Source organism: Pseudophryne corroboree, chromosome 6, assembly GCF_028390025.1.
Source record: "Pseudophryne corroboree isolate aPseCor3 chromosome 6, aPseCor3.hap2, whole genome shotgun sequence".
NCBI lineage: Eukaryota > Metazoa > Chordata > Amphibia > Anura > Myobatrachidae > Pseudophryne > Pseudophryne corroboree.
Window position 1 is genome coordinate 663,803,944 of NC_086449.1, and position 17,607 is coordinate 663,821,550.

At 46.8% G+C, this 17,607-nt stretch overlaps 1 protein-coding gene across 1 annotated transcript in view; it reads left to right on the plus strand.

The window, feature by feature from the left end:
- Positions 1-17,607, plus strand: part of LOC134933200 (A disintegrin and metalloproteinase with thrombospondin motifs 2-like) — a 968,191-nt gene that overhangs the window by 826,657 nt on the left and 123,927 nt on the right. The window contains exon 18 of the mRNA XM_063928241.1: positions 17,302-17,434. Within this exon, the coding sequence (XP_063784311.1) occupies positions 17,302-17,434 (133 nt within the window). The remainder of the gene's footprint in view (positions 1-17,301; positions 17,435-17,607) is intronic.

The window sequence follows — 17,607 nt, forward strand, 5'->3', positions numbered from 1 at the left end:
GGGTGAGAAAGAGGGGATGGGGTGAGAGAGAGGGGTTACAGGTGGTGTAATGCACAAGTACGGGATGCAGGTAAGTTGGTAATTCAGTTTACAGTATTAATCAATGGCAATAAATTTCACAAAAGAAAATAATACATTTATTTAATTGTTCTGGAACTGGTAGCCCCTGGAGTTGTTTTTTCTGCAAGTACCTGGATCCAAATGGTTCAACTGTAATACCTCCAGACAAGTGCACCAGCAATTACACAAATATTCTTTTGCACTGTAAATACTTCAATTTGCAGAGAACAGAATTCGACAACAATACTATATAAATACAATACTAATTGTTAATAGAGCTTGTCTAAAACAAGCTGTTAACCATTACTACTACACATGCAAACAATAGTGCAATAACTTTAGTCACTCTTACACTACTCGGTACTATCAATATCCCCAATAACTAAATCACAAAGTTCAGCGGAGTATTTTCTAGATGGTGCACGTTAGGTTAGGTGTCCTGTCTCCAATAGGGATTAATGGAATTAGGCAAATGTTACCGAGCAAATTTCCCATTTCAATAGTTGCTGCTCATGACCAGCACAAAAGAGACACTTTCTCTAGGTTGCAGCTACTCCTCTCTCAAGTGACGTTTCCTAGCAAGATTGCAAATTAGTACATTAATTCCAACTAGTCTGTTGCTGCCTTTTCTTTATAGTTCCCTGAGGATGTGAGGGTTTACAGTACTCAGGCATCGGTTAATCTGTGGGGAATACTGTTTAAATCCCTCAAGGGTAATAATGTAGAATATCCTTTTACGGTACTCCTTGTCTCTCTCTTTACCTCGAGTGCAGCTTTCCTTTACTAACTTTCTGTAATGTAAATCAAGTATGCAGGAGCATTAGTGTAAAGAAAGGCTTCACTGGCTGCATCGCTGGTAAGAGTTACATAGTAGCAGGATATCTGACGGCGATGCCTGCTCTTAATCCTGACTGAAAGGAAGCATCAGTGTTCATTTACATAGCATGGAATACTGCAGACTAGGGAGGCCAATCCTGGGATCGGCTGGATCCCGGGATTTGGGCCCAAAAATGCCGGGATTTGAATCCCGGGATTGGAGCATCCAATCCCGGGATTCACGGGATTACACTGCGCATGTGTGGGAGGGAGGGTGTGTAAGTAATACTACTTACCATTAGGCGGGCGGCAGCCACAGACAAACGTTGAACGCGGCGGCACTTCAAATGTGGCGCCGGCCCGCCAGCCAATCAGAGCTGGCGGACCTGCAGCCAATCAGGGAAGCTGCCGCAGCAGCTGGCAGCCAATCAGGAGCGACTGCTGCGGCCGCTTCCCTGATTGCCTGCCGGTCCGCCAGCTCTGGTTGGCTGGCGGCCGGAGCTTCATTTGAAATGCCGCCGCGTTCAGTGTGTCCATGGCTGCTGCCCACCTAATAGTAAGTGATATTACTTACACCCATCCTCCCTCCGTGCAGTGCTAACAGCCTCCCTCCCGCGCCGCTACCAACCCTCCCCACTACCTACACCCTCCCGCACTGCTACCTACATCCTCCCGCCCAGCTCCCTACACCCGCCCGCACCGCTACCTACATCCTCCCGCCCAGGTACCTACACCCTCCCGCACCGCTCCCTACATCCTCCCGCCCAGCTACCTACACCCTCCCGCACCGCTACCTGCACCCTCCCTCCCTTTCGCGCCATTACCTACACCCTCCCGCACCGCTACCTACCCTCCAGCGCTGCTCCCTACACCCTTCTTCACTGATCCCTACTGCAATCCCGAATCCCGGGATTGAAAAAACGGCCCGGGATTGGCCTCCCTACTGCAGACTTGAATGCTAAAAATCAGTTCTAGGCAAATATAGCCACCTCTGAGGGGGTTACTATATGTAGTGCTATAGCTGGATAGCGTGACATGCAGAATACTACAGGTGCTGTTCTGCCTCCCTGTATAGCCAGTGCCTGCTGAGCTGTGATGGCTCCTACTATGAGGTGCTAAGGTAAATTGCAGTTATACCTCTCCAGGTGTCTGTGTTAGGTCTCCATGCTGTCCGTAGCTGTCAGTGTGGGATACTGGGTATCTTTCCGGACAGTCTGCTCCCATGGGCTGTCCATTTGTCACTGCTGCCCACCTCTTGCCTTAATTGGGGAGGCCTGGTCCACTCTGAGGCACTACCAACTGCCGGGGCTCCAGATAAAGCTTCACCCACTGCCGCTATGGAAGCTGCTGCGGTCACTCTTATTATATCTGCACCCCCAGACTTGCCTTGCATGGGGGTAAAGCCATCTCTCTGACCACCCTTGTGGGAGGAAGGTCTGCCTCCATCTCTTCCGTCACCCCCACGCCGCCTCAGCACATACCTGATGGCATAGCTCTCCTCTCAAGATTACCTCAGCACAGCTCTCCCCAACCACCTCTTTCTCCCAAATGTCACTGGTCTCCCCACCTGACTGGTCATGTGACCTGCTCTTGAGCAGTTGCTGGGGCTGCGGGGAGCTGCGGTGTGTCAGTTGTATGATGACATACACCTGCATTATAGCATGATGCACAATGTCAGACATACTGTAATACTTCACATTGTGGTGTATTACAGTGGTACTGAGTACGACGCTGTCCCCTACCCCCGATACAAGTGTCACTGTGTCTGTCCCTTCAGTACAAGCGGCACTGTGTACCTCGGGTAGCGGCAGGTCCCCGTTCTCATCAGCGCCAGCATCAGCAGGTCCCCTCTTCTGTTTTTTTGTGGGATCGTGACAGTGCTGCTGCATGCCCCTTCATTGCACCACTCTGCCACAGGTCTCTGTTTAAAAAAAAAAGTCAGAAACAACATGGAGGTGGGAACCGTGTCCATGTGCACCCGCCTCCCCATCCCCCGATCCAATAGTACCTCCAGTCACCACACACACACAGCCTGTTCTCCCAGTAGCCCCCTCCACACACAGCCTGTTACACCCCCCCCGTGGCAGTCACCACCACACACACACAGCCTGTTCTCTGAAGTCAGTATACACACACAAACAGCCTATTACCCACCAGTCACCACACCCAACCCACACACAACGTTACCCCCCAGTCACCACACATGCACACAGCCTGTCCCCTCCAGTCACTACCACTCACACAAAAACATACATACATACGTATAACACAAATGTTACTTCCAGGTACCCACAGATGGAGGCATGCAGGGAGCGGGCCATACATAGATGACCGCCGGACCCCAGGCAAAGTTGGGGGTGTGGCCTAATCGCAGACTCCTGTTGCCACGCCCTCTTTTTTTTTATGTAGCATGCTGGAGGCTGAATTGGCCGGGAGAGGAGGAGACGGTGCTGGAGTAAGGAACTGCCCTGCACTTGTGTAGAAGTCAGGCACCTGCAAATGCAGCCCGTAAAACTGCCGCTGCCCAAGTTGAGCCAGCCCTAGTCTTGGCATGCATGTGTTGGGCACAATATGGTGTTAATTGGGCACTATTGCGTGGAGCATAGTAAGGTGTAAGGGGCACTTAATGTTATAAGGGGCATTATGGTGTGTGGCATAATGTTTGAGGGGTATTATGGTGTGTCAACTGTTGATCCTTGCACTTTCTCCGGAAGTTCTTCTCCATCATCTTTAGCTGACCATTGCTTTCCTGCAAAAACATGTCTGTCTGATCAACTGGAAAAAGTCATCCCTTACACCTTCTCAAAGGATGTTACATCTGGGAGCTTTCCTGGATTCTCAGATGCAAAGAATTCTCCTGCCAGCATACAAAATTTCTACACTACAGCAATGAGTGAGCAAGTAGCTTCACAGTCACCCAGTGTCAATCCACTCAGCCATGCAGGTCTTGGGGTCCATGGTCTCTACCATCGAAATGTTGCAGTATGTTCAGTGTCAGTGCAGACCCCTGCAACAACTAATCCTGTCCAAATGAAAATGGGCAACTGCATCTGATCAGGTCTCAGACGATGGTCCTCTCTCCGGAAGTTCATATGTCTCTAGCTTGGTGGCTCCACGTGTCACACTTGGACAAGGATCGACCCTTCTGGATCCTGGATTGGATACTCCTGACCACGGATGCCAGTCTCTGTGGATTGGCGGTGGTGTCCGGTCAACACTTCTTTCAGGGTCGTTGGACTCCCACCGACAGTTGCTTAACCGTTAACGTCCTGAAACTACGAGTTGACTACAGTGCGCTCACTCTGGCATGGGAAATTCTTCAGGGCAGACAGGTTCAGGTCTAGTCCAACAACGACACTGCGGTAGCTTACCTCAACCATCAGGGAGACACTCGCAGTTGGTTGGCAATGCTGGAAGTGGCTCACATTCTCTGATGGGCCGATCGTCCTCTTCCAGCGATCTCTGTGGTGTTCATCCCAGGAATCCTCTACTGGGAAGTGGACTTCCTCAGCCATCACAACATGTATGCTGGTGCATGGGCTCTACACCCAGAGGTCTTTCAGCTTCTGGTGGACAAGTGGGGCCAGCCAGAAGAGGACCTCATGGCCTCCTGACACAATTACAAGGTTCCTGTGTACTGGTCCAGAACAAGTGATCCAGAAGCAGCCTTCGTGGACGTCCTGACAGTGAAGTGGACCATCCGGCTGGCATACCTCTTCCTTCCTCAGGTCCTTCGAAAATTCAAACACGAAGGAAGCACCATCCTGTTGGTAGCTCCGGCCTGGCCCACATGCCATTGGTTCTCCGATCTTCAGAAACTCTCCATAGATGCTCCCTTTCCACTTCCACTATGGCCAGACCTGTTGTCTCAGGGTCCTTGTATACACCCTGACCTAGCCCGTCTGGCTTTGACAGTGTGGCTCTTGAGTCATCCATTAAAAGGTTTCTCTTGCTCTGTCGTCCAGACCATGCACAGGGCGCGAAAGCCAGCCTCCGTCCGTCTTTATTACCATTTGTGGCATAGATACTTTTAGTGGTGTGCTACAAGAAGCTATGATCCTCTGGTTTTTCGAGTTTCTCGAATCCTTGCCTTTCTTAAAATGATAAAAAATATGGTAAAAGAAAGGGCAGACTAGATGGGCCAAGTGGTTCTTATCTGCCATCACATTCTATAATTCTATGTTTTTTTAAGCTGGATTGGATCTCGGACTCCGTCTGGCCTCTTTGAAAGTGCACATCTCTGCTCTGTGTATATGGTTCTAGTGCAGAAATGCTCTACTGCCGGATGTTTGCACCTTTCCACAGGGTGTCCTCCATATTCAACCTCCCTTTGTCCCTCCAGTGGCTCCGTGGGATTTATCCTTGGTTCTCCAGGCACTTCAGGAGCATACGTTTGAGCCTCTGGAGTCAATAGACCTCAAATGGCTTTGGCAAAGACTCTTTTCCCTTTGGCTATTGCATCGGCCCGAATGGTGTCAGATTTAGGGGTGCTCTTCTGTCGCACTCCTTATTTGATCTTTCATCAAGACAGGGCTATTCTTCGAAATCGTTTACCTTCTCAAGGTGGTCTCACGATTCCACCTTAATTAAGAAATAGTGGTAGCAATCTTCTAATCCACGGAACGGGAGGCCTTCTTGGATGTGGTCCGTGTAAGTGGATTGTACTAGCTCCATTTGGAAATTGGATTCTCCCTTTGTCCTCTATGGATTCCACAAGAAGGGTTGGCCAGCTGACAATCAGATTCTGGCCAGATGGCTTCGCACAACTACAGTATCTTACAGGCTTACATGCAGGCTAAACTCCCTGTGCTGGATACAGTCTCTGCTCATTCTACTCGCTGTGTGGGTTCTTCGTGGGCAGCCTGCCATGGCATGTCTGCAGAACAACTGTGCAATGCGGCCACATGGTCTTCTGTCCACACCTTTTTTATGTGCCTTTGATACATTTGCATCTCAGGATGCTTTATTTGGCTGCTTGATTCTCCTCTCAGCTCAGGAGCATCCTCTTCTTTGAACAACTGCTTTGGGACATCCGCATTGTCCTACCCAGTGGAGCCCTATGAACCCTGAGAAAGAAAAGGAGAGTTATGGCTGACTTACCTTTGTTAACTCTCTTTTAAGTTCATAGGGTCCACAAGGCGCTCTCTCCGACACATCTTCTGGCTTCTGTGGGTTTCTCATACGTCCTAGAGGATGCTGGGGTCACTTCAAGAACCATGGGGTATAGACGGGATCCGCAGGAGACATGGGCACTTTAAGACTTTCAAATGGTGTGACCTGGCTCCTCCCTCTATGCCCCTCCTCCAGACTCCTCCACTGAGGAGCTCTACTGAGTTTCTCGGAAAAAGACTTTTGTTAGGTTTTTTATTTTCAGGGAGATTGCTGGCACAGTCTCCCTACTTCATTGGACTTAGGGGAGAGAAGTCAGACCTACTTCTAGTGAGTTTAAAGGCTCTGCTTCTTTGGCTACAGGACACCATTAGCTCCTGAGGGTTTGGAACACTAGATATGCCTAGGGGTTCATTCCCAGAGCCCACCGTCACCCCCCTTGCAGAGCCAGAAGTCAGAAGACAGGTGAGAAGAAGAAAAGAAGACTTCAGTGATGGCTTCTGAGGTGCCGCACAGCGATCGCGCTGCGCGCCATGCTCCCACACACAGCGCCACTGTAGGGTGCAGGGCGCGGGGGGAAGGGGGGCGCCTCCGCCCTGGGCAGCATAAAATCCTCATATGTGACTGGATAACAAGGGTATGAGTGCCTGACCCCCGCCAGTATAAATATAATAAAAAATAGCGGGCTGAAGCGCGCCATTAAGGTGGCGGGGCTTAGCCCTCACAGCTCTCATCAGCACCATTTTCTCTTGTAGAGAAGCTGGTCCTTCCTCAAACTACTGCTACTGTACACATAACAGAGTGAAAAATGGGGGGGGGGGGCACAGTTGATTTGAAGCACTATAAGTTAATTATAAGGTCTCAGGCATTATATAAAGGTTTCAGAACCGGGATTGAGCGCGGGGTTGTGAGCTGGCAAACTCCATCTGTGTCTTCCTGACAGACTTAACTGTGGGTTTGTCCCCTATATGCCCGGTGTGTCGGTGGGTGTTTGTTATACGTGTGGCGGCATGTCTGAGTGCTCGTCCCACAAACGGCTGTGGGAGTGACCCTGACGACACCGCCGGCTCTTGCTGCTACTTGGTACAGGTGTGTCGACATGTCGGTGGCTGAATGTTTTTCCCAAGAGAAAACGATATTAGGGACACAGACGGGTGTGGGTGGCCATGTAGGCACCACCATTATCTGACTGGGTAGAAAATTTGCATATCAGAAAGGGTATATATATGTGTATATATATTTTTATATATATATATATATATATATTGGTAGATGCTCAATTAGCTCAGTGATATCATTCAGGTGCTCGAAAGGGATGGGTATTTCTAAGCAAGAAAAAAAGCCATTTGTTTCCCCCAGCACCCTGAATGATAACCGTAACCAGATTTAAATTCCACATAATAATAGAATTCAGAGATCTTCGTTACACATATTTGCACAAATGTGTGAATAAGCCCCAAAGCCGCATCAAGGCATCTCTGTATATTTGGGGTCCCTAGCGCTATATCTAGGTGCAGGGTGTGGCACCCCAAAACACCAGCATAAGCCAGAAAGCCCAGCGTAGCATACCAGTGAAAAAACTATAGTGTTAATAAATTAGTATTTAGGAAGCCGAAGCTATAGAGAAAGTGATACAAAAATGAAATGCAATTAAAATAGAGAAATAGTGTTAAAAAATTAATAAGTGAAAAGTGTTAATAGAATGTAAGGGTATGCCACACTAAGGCCATCCAGCTCAGCCAGTCCAGAGGCACCACACCTCACACCTCCATTACCCCAATCTGGGTCTAAGATTAACCAGCAAGGAGCCACATGATAATGGCTCCTTACTACAATATGTCTAAGCTAAGAGCTACCTACCTTGGAGCAACCCCATAATGCTCCATGTGGCATGTCAGGGCCTGCACCTCCTCCTAATGCAGGAACCTCTCTGCCTCTCACAACAAACATATATATTGGTAGATGCTCAATTAGTTTAGTGATATCATTCAGGTGCTCGAAAGGGAGGGGTATTTCTAAGCAAGAAAAAAAGCCATTTGTTTCCCCCAGCACCCTGAATGATAACCGTAACCAGATTTAAATTCCACATAATAATAGAATTCAGAGATCTTCGTTACACATATTTGCGCAAATGTGTGAATAAGCCCCAAAGCCGCATCAAGGCGTCTCTGTATATTTGGGGTCCCTAGCGCTATATCTAAGTGCAGGGTGTGGCACCCCAAAACACCAGCATAAGCCAGAAAGCCCAGCGTAGCATACCAGTGAAAAAACTATAGTGTTAATAAATTAGTTTTTAGGAAGCCGAAGCTATAGAGAAAGTGATACAAAAATGAAATGCAATTAAAATAGAGAAATAGTGTTAAAAAATTAATAAGTGAAAAGTGTTAATAGAATGTAAGGGTATGCCACACTAAGGCCATCCAGCTCAGCCAGTCCAGAGGCACCACACCTCACACCTCCATTACCCCAATCTGGGTCTAAGATTAACCAGCAAGGAGCCACATGATAATGGCTCCTTACTACAATATGTCTAAGCTAAGAGCTACCTACCTTGGAGCAACCCCATAATGCTCCATGTGGCATGTCAGGGCCTGCACCTCCTCCTAATGCAGGAATCTCTCTGCCTCTCACAACAAACATATATATTGGTAGATGCTCAATTAGCTTAGTGATATCATTCAGGTGCTCGAAAGGGAGGGGTATTTCTAAGCAATTTTTATTTTTATATATATATATATTAGAGATGAGCGGGTTCGGTTCCTCGAGATCCGAACCCCCCGAACTTCACCTATTTTACACGGTTCCGAGGCAGCCTTTGATCTTCCCGCCTTGCTCGGTTAACCCGAGCACGCCCGAACGTCATCATCCTGCTGTCGTATTCTCGCGAGATTCGTATTCTATATAAGGAGCCGCGCGTCGCCGCCATTTTCACTCTGCTTTGGAGATGATAGCGAGAGGACGTGGCTGCGTTCTCTCAGTTTCTGTGTTCACTGTTCAGTGTGCTGCAAATATCTGTGCTCAGTGTGCTGCAAATATCTGTGCTCAGTGTGCTGCAAATATCTACGTTCTCTGCCTGAAAACGCTCCATATCTGTGCTGCATTGTAGTTGTGCGCAGTATATAGTAGGAGGACAGTGCAGAATTTTGCTGACCACCAGTATATATATATATATATATATATATATATATAGCAGTACAGTACAGTAGTCCATTGCTCTACCTCTGTGTCGTCAAGTATACTATCCATATCTGTGCTGCATTGTAGTTGTGCGCAGTATATAGTAGGAGGACAGTGCAGAATTTTGCTGACCACCAGTATATATATATATATATATATATATATATATATATAGCAGTAAGGTACAATAGTCCATTGCTCTACCTCCGTGTCGTCAAGTATACTATCCATATCTGTGCTGCATTGTAGTTGTGTGCAGTATATAGTAGGAGGACAGTGCAGAATTTTGCTGACCACCAGTATATATATATATATATATATATATATATATATATATAGCAGTACGGTACAGTAGGCCATTGCTATTGATATTACTTGCATATAATTCCACACATTAAAAGATGGAGAACAAAAATGTGGAGGGAGGCCGGCCACTTGGGTCGCTTAGCTTAGCTATCCATCGACCTTGGTGCACCTCTTTTTTTTCTTTGCATCATGTGCTGTTTGGGGACAATTTTTTTAAGTGCCATCCTGTCTGACACTGCAGTGCCACTCCTAGATGAGCCAGGTGTTTGTGTCGGCCACTTGGGTCGCTTAGCTTAGCCATCCAGCGACCTTGGTGCACCTCTCTTTTTCTTTGCATCATGTGCTGTTTGGGGACAATTTTTTTAAGTGCCATCCTGTCTGACACTGCAGTGCCACTCCTAGATGAGCCAGGTGTTTGTGTCGGCCACTTGGGTCGCTTAGCTTAGCCATCCAGCGACCTTGGTGCACCTCTCTTTTTCTTTGCATCATGTGCTGTTTGGGGACAATTTTTTTAAGTGCCATCCTGTCTGACACTACAGTGCCACTCCTAGATGGGCCAGGTGTTTGTGCCGGCCACTTGGGTTGCTTAGCTTAGTCATCCAGCAACCTCGGTGCAAATTTTAGGACTAAAATTAATATTGTGAGGTATGAGGTGTTCAGAATAGACTGGAAATGAGTGGAAATTATGGTTATTGAGGTTAATAATACTATGGTATCAAAATGACCCCCAAATTATATGATTTAAGCTGTTTTTGAGGGTTTTTTGAAAAAAAAACACCCGAATCCAAAACACACCCGAATCCGACAAAAAATTTTCAGGGAGGTTTTGTCAAAACGCGTCCGAATCCAAAACACGGCCGCGGAACCGAATCCAAAACCAAAACACAAAACCCGAAAATTTCCGGTGCACATCTCTTATATATATATATATATATATAGTAAGGTTGCTTAACTCTGTGTCCCAAACACAGACGTAGAAATATCTATGGAGGATGTCATGTTCATCGCTATATTTCCCTCAGTCCCCTCGGGGTCGCAAAAATGTTCTTTTGCCCAGTTACTACTCCCTGATATCGACACGGATACTGTTTCCTATGTCGACCATAATTTTTCCTGATTAGATCCGCAAAAAAAAAAAAAAAAGAGAGCATTCAGTACATGAGTAGTGCACAGTAAAGACGTCACTGAGGACTCTCGCTGTTCCTGACAGAAGGGTCTATGTGTGGATATGTATTTATATGTGTGTATGTATATATATATATATATATATATAATTGTGTATGTGTGTATATATATATATATATAAAGTTATAATGAAAGCTGTGGTATCGTTCCTCCTTCTCATGTGCAGAGAGCTCTGTGTGTGAAAGTCTGGGTCAGCTCTGACAAGATGGTTTCAAATCCTCATGAGGATACTGATTGTTTATTCTTTTCCCGCCATGGACAGAATAAAGTGGGAGTCACCCCCTGTTCTGCAGGGGGCCCTGTCACAAATCCAGCGGATCGTATGCAGGAAAATACGTTTCTAGTTATGTGTTCACGCGTACGTTAGTTAAACCTGTCATTACATGCGCATGGGGGAGTAGTAGTATTCAAAAATGGTCGGGTGCCTTGTCATCCGATATAGATACCCTGGAGAGAGATGGGATACTCCTTACATTGGGTCATATCAAATACTGCAGCATACTTTCGTGCAACTGCAAGGGATATAGGACTATTGGGTTCTCAGGCCAATTCCATGGCGGTCTCGGTTAGGAGGGTGTTGTGGATTCACTAATGCATCGCTGATGCGGACTCCGAGAAGAAATGGAGTCTCGGCCCTATGAAGGCGAAGCCTGGTTTGGTGACGGCCTAGTTAATTTGATCTCGACAGCTGCCGCTGGTAAGTCTACCTTCTTGCCCTATGTTCCCTCACAGCGGATGATGACGGATTATTGTCGGATGCAGTCATTTCGGCCCAATAGTTACTGATTCCCCTTTCTTTGCAGGTAGAGGAAGGAGAAAAGGGAAGAGGTCCAAAACAGATCACAAGAGCAGACATCATCCTCTGTTCTGCCACATCCACCGCATGATGCTGGGACTCTCTCTTGCGGGAGTCCACACCAGTGGGGCCACGTCTAAAAACTCTTCAGTCAGTCCTGGAACGGACCTGGACCCGTGGGTTTTACAAATAGTGTCCCAAGGGTAAATACTGGAGTTTCCAGACGTTTTCCCTCACCGATTTTTCAAATTACCGATTCTCCTCCGGATGGGGAGGTAGTATGCGACACAAGACAAAGGTTGTATCAGGATCAGGTCATTGACCTGTTTTTCCCCTGTCACAACAGGGAGAAGGTTTTTATTCAAGCCTCTTTGTGGTCCCGAAACCAGACGGCTTAGTCAGACCAATCCTAAATCTGAAATCCCTCATTATCTACTTAAAGAAATTCAAATCCAAGATGGAATCTCTCAAGGCAGTGATCTCCAAGTTTTTTCCATGGTCTCAGTAGACATAAAGAACCGCCGCGTTAGGCTTGCCTGAGGTTTGCAATTCAGGGGTGTCATTACCAATTTCAGATGTTGCCATTGGTCTGTCCACTGCTCCAAGGGTGATGGTGGTAATGATGGTTCTCCGTCGCTAGTAAAGAGTCACAGTTATCCCGTACTGAGACGGTCCCCTGATAACGGCGAGTTCAAGGAACCAGTTGGTGCAAAACATTGCACTCTCCCTGAAACAGGGTTAGCTCCTGAACTTGTCAGAATCACTGTTGGTCCCATCGACGCGGTTGTCTGTTTTGGGAATAATACCAGACACAGAACTACAAAGAGTTTTTTTCTTCCAGTGGAAAATGCTCTGGAGATCCAGAGTCTTGTCAAACAAATTCCGAGACCAGCAAGAGTGTCATTTCATCAATACATGCGGTTGCTGGAAAAGATGATTGTGGCCTACGAGGCCACTCAATTTGACAGGTTCCATGCCAGGGTGTTCCAGAGGGACCTGTTGGACAAGTGGTCCGGTTCCCACCTACAGGAGGATAATCCTGTCTTCCAAGACCAGAATCTCACTCCTGTGGTGGCTGCGCAGTTCTCGCCTCATAGAGGGGCGCAGGTTTGGTATCCAGGACTGGATCCTGGTGACCACGGATGCAAGCCTCCGAGGCGGGGGGCAGTCACTCCTGGGGAAAATTTCCAAGGAAGATGGTCAAGTTAGGAAACTTGTCACCACATAAACGGTATAGAGTTAAGGTCCATTTACAACGATTTTATACAACAAAAAGCAGAACAGCAATGGCAGAAGCCACAAGGATTTTCCGCTGGGTGGAAAAACATACAAGCGCTTTGTCAGCGATGTTCGTTCCAGGAGTGGATGACTGGGAAGCAGACTTCATCAGCAGACGATCTCCATCCAGGAGAGAAGAGACCTCCTCCAAGTAGTCTTCGAAGGGGTGACATGTCGTTGGAATTTCCTCAAGTAGGAATGATGGCATCTCGTCTCAACAAGAAGCTTCAGAGTACCAGGTCAAGGGACCCTCAAACAGGAACAGTGAAGGCACTAGTGACACCGTGGGTGTTTTCAGTCGGTATATGTATTCCCTACGTTTTCTCTCGTTCCAAAAGTTCTGGGTTCATAAAAAGGAAATTTGGGCAAGCCTCATGGTTCCAGACTGGCCAAGGAGAGCTTGGTATCCAGATCTCAGGATTTGCTCATAGGAGATCCCTGACCTTTTTCCTTTGCGCGAGGACCTGTTGCGACAGGGACCATGCGTGTATTAGGACTTACCGCGGCTACGTTTGACGACATGGCGGTTGAACGCCAGATATTAGTCCGTAAGGGTATTCCCACGGAAGTAGTTCCCACACTTATTCGGATTGAAAAGGGGTAACGTCTAAACATTACTACCGGTTTTGGAGAAAATAAGTTTTTTGGTGTGAATCCAAGAAGACTCCTACGGCAGAGGTTTCAGTAATTTAAAATCGGCCTTATCGGTTTTCTTTCAGAATCAATTGGACTCCCTTTCAGAAGTTCAGACTGTCGTGAAGGGAGAGTTGCACATCCAACCTCCTTTTGTGCCCCCTGTGGCACCAGGGGATCTTAATGGGGTGTTGCAGTTACTTCAATCACATTGGTTTGAACCTTTTACGTAAGGCGAAGTGAAATTCCTCACTTGTAAAGTGGTCGTCAGGTTGGCCTTGGCATACGCAAGGTGAGTGTCTGAGTTAGCGGTCTGGTCTCACAAGAGACCTTATTTGATCTTCCAGAGTTGCAAACTCGTCAACATTTTCTACAAAGGTGGTTTCTTCTTTTCACATGTACCAACCTTTTGTGGTGCCGTTGGCTACGGACGCCTTCGTTGAATCGAAGTCTCTGCATGTGGTCAGAGTTTCGAAAATTTATTTCGCCAGGACGGCTCCGTTTAGGAAAACAGGCTCTGTTTGTTCTGTTTGCTCCCAGCAAGATTGGGTGTCCTGCTTCCAAGCAGACCATCGCGCGTTGGATCTGTGGTACAATTCAGCATGTTCATCTTACGCAGGATTGCCGTTACCGAAATAGGTGAAGGCCCATTCTACTAGAACGGTGGGATCGTCCGGGGCGGTTGACCGGGAAGTCTCGGCATTGCAACTTTGCCGAGCAGCTATTTAGCAAACAATTGGGCTAAGTTTTACACTTTTAATGCCTTGGCCGAGGTTGACCTCAAGTTTGGTCATTCGGTACTGCAGAGTCGTCCACACTCTCCCGCCCATTCTAGAGCTTTGGTATAACCCCATGGTTCTTGAAGTGACCCCAGTATCCTCTAGGACGTATATGAGAAAATAGGATTTTAATACCTACCGGTAAATCCTTTTCTCTTAGTCCGTAGACGATGCTGGGAGACCGTCCCAGTGTGTACTGTATCTGCAGTTATTGGTTGTGGTTACACACAGGTTGTGTTACGTTTTTTGTCAGCATATTGCTGAAAATTTTTCATGCCGTTGGCTTGTGTTCTGTTGAATGCCACGTTCTGCGGCATGCTTGAGGTGTGAGCTGGTAAGATGCTCACCGTGGTTTAACAATAAATCATTTCCTCGAAATGTCCATCTTCCTGGGCACAGTTCCTTAAACTGGAGTCTGGAGGAGGGGCATAGAGGGAGGAGCCAGGTCACACCATTTGAAAGTCTTAAAGTGCCCATGTCTCCTGCGGATCCCGTCTATACCCCATGGTTCTTGAAGTGACCCCATCATCCTCTACGGACTAAGAGAAATGGATTTACCGGTAGGTATTAAAATCCTATTTTTTCCTCTTGGTCCAGTTCCCTTCTCTATTGCATGAGAGTGTAATTCTTGTGTGTACCAGTCTTTCTTCTCTCCTATCCTGCACCTGTCTTGGCCTTGTTGGCAAAACTGATTAGCCTCAGGCTGTGGGCGGGGTATAGGGGGGAAGGACCAGAGCATCCTGAGATATGTTAAAGCTTTAACTGTTTGGTGCCCGGTCCTATCCACCACCTACACATCATTGTCACCACTGTGGACCCTATGGACTTCAAAGAAAGAGAGTTAACTAAGGTAAGTTTTACCATAACTGTCCTTTTTGTGTTTGTTTGCTTTTTCAACATATATAGTTTGAAAATATATAAAATACTGTACACCAACTCTTACTGCATCAGTCCCTTTGTGACTGTTTTCATTTGAAAGTTTTGATGCTGGACACCATGGCACCATAGAAAATAAAAATTTTGCTAATGGAAAATTCATACCTTTATAAATTGTCAAAATCAACCTTTCAGTTTCAGGTGTCCATCAGTGGGCAGTGACCAGGGGTGTAGTGAGGGTGGTTCCGGTGGAGCGTAGACTCCAGGCAATAGCAAGGTTAGAGGACGCACCACTGCCCCACCTACACCCCCTCCCCTGCTGTGCTGCGGGCCTCTGTACAGGCAGACACAGAGCAGGAGGAGGAGGGGCAGAAGGGGTGCACACTGACTCGAACTCTGAGAGTAGATATGGAATAGGGTAGGCCAGATGCGATAGAAGGAGATACTGACAGCTGGAACAAGCTTTATATGGCTCACTGTGTGGGTAGCTTTGTGGCAGGGTTATTTCTGCAGGATTCTGCAACACCACTCTCTGCCTCTGCTGCTGCAGCACCTCTCTCTGCTCAGTTTCTGCCTAATCTCTCTCTGCCGCAGCTTTTGCAACATCTCTCTCTTTCCTAGAAGCTGCAGCACATGTCTCTACTTCAGATGCTGCAGCACCTCTCTCTCCCCTAACTTCTGCAGCACCTGTCTCTGCCCCTGCTGCTGCAGTACCTCTCTTTACATTGATGCTGCAGCATCTCTCTCTGCCCCAGCTGCTGTTGCAGCACCTCACTCTGTATCTCAGGCAGCTGCAGCACTTCTCTCTGCGCCTCAAGCTGATGCGGAGCAACTCTCTCTACCTCTTAGGCAATTCTGGTACTTTATTTTCATTGAGGCATAAGGGGATTATCATATTGGCGGGGGGGAGGTCAGTTTTTGGGCATTATTTTCATTGAGAGATTGGGGGGGTTATCAGGTCTGTGGGAGTCACATCTGGGGCATTATTTTTATTAAGGGATTGGGGGGTTGTGAGGTAACGTCGGAGGTGATAAAAATTGTGTTTTTTATTTAGAACCTCTACTGTGGTGTAATGTGTATAAGGGGCTCTACCATGGCATAACATGTATTTGGGACTCTACCATGGTGTAACATGTATAAGGGGCTTTACTGTGGCATAATGTGTATAAGCGGCTCCACATGTTGTCATAACATGTTTAAGCATCTTTACTGTGGCATAACCTGTATAAGCTGCTTTACAGCTCTAATGTGGCGTAACGTATATGGGCCCTCATTCCGAGTTGTTCGCTCGTTCTTTTTCATCGCATCGCAGTGAAAATCCGCTTAGTACGCATGTGCAAAGTTCGCACTGCGACTGCGCCAAGTAACTTTACTATGAAGAAAGTATTTTTACTCACGGCTTTTTCTTCGCTCCGGCGATCGTAATGTGATTGACAGGAAATGGGTGTTACTGGGCGGAAACACGGCGTTTTAGGGGCGTGTGGCTGAAAACGCTACCGTTTCCGGAAAAAACGCAGGAGTGGCTGGAGAAACGGTGGGAGTGCCTGGGCGAACGCTGGGTGTGTTTGTGACGTCAACCAGGAACGACAAGCACTGAACTGATCGCACAGGCAGAGTAAGTCTGGAGCTACTCTGAAACTGCTAAGTAGTTAGTAATCGCAATATTGCGAATACATCGGTCGCAATTTTAAGAAGCTAAGATTCACTCCCAGTAGGCGGCGGCTTAGCGTGTGTAACTCTGCTAAATTCGCCTTGCGACCGATCAACTCGGAATGAGGGCCATGGTCGGCTCTACTGTGGCATAACGTGCATAAGCAGCTCTACTGTGGCGTAACGTGTATAAGCAGCTTTACTGTGGTGTAACGTGTATAAGCAGCTCTACTGTGTGGTGTAATGTGTATAAGTAGCTGTACTGTGTGGCGTAATATGTATAAGAAGTTCTACTATGGTGCCCAATTCAGTACAGGGTAGGGGGGCGCCAAAACATACCCTTGCTCCATTCATCAATGCACCTAGCTACACCTTTGGCAGGGACTATAGATGCAATATGAGTCTTTTGTGGTACCTGGTTTAGAGATCTATTCATCAAAAGATAGAATCACATATGACCACTGACCTGTTCTTTCATATATTTATTTGTAATTTGTATGTTTTGTTTTAAACCTTTAACTCCATATAGTTGTGACTTAAAACAAAGGCATGTATTTTCAATATGCTTACTATTTTTCTGTAAAAACAATTGCTCATAACACTGAAATGTGCTAATATTATTACATTTTTTTTAAGGTCATCAGTTTACAAAATATGGCTGTCGAAGAAAATCGGACCATAAAGTGGTGCATAAGAAGATGTGTGAATCTATTCCAAAGCTAAAACCCATTCGTAAAGTATGCAATCTACAAGAATGTTCACAACCCATGTGAGTTTTACCATAAATGTAAATTGGACATTTCTGAATGTATTGTATACATTTTTAAACAATTTAAAGAATTATTAGCTGTTTGTTACATCTGGTTATAATTACTCCTTGTGGTCTTGTCAGCTTAAACACAATTTAAGTAGAGACAGGGGCGGATTGACCATAGGGCTCAG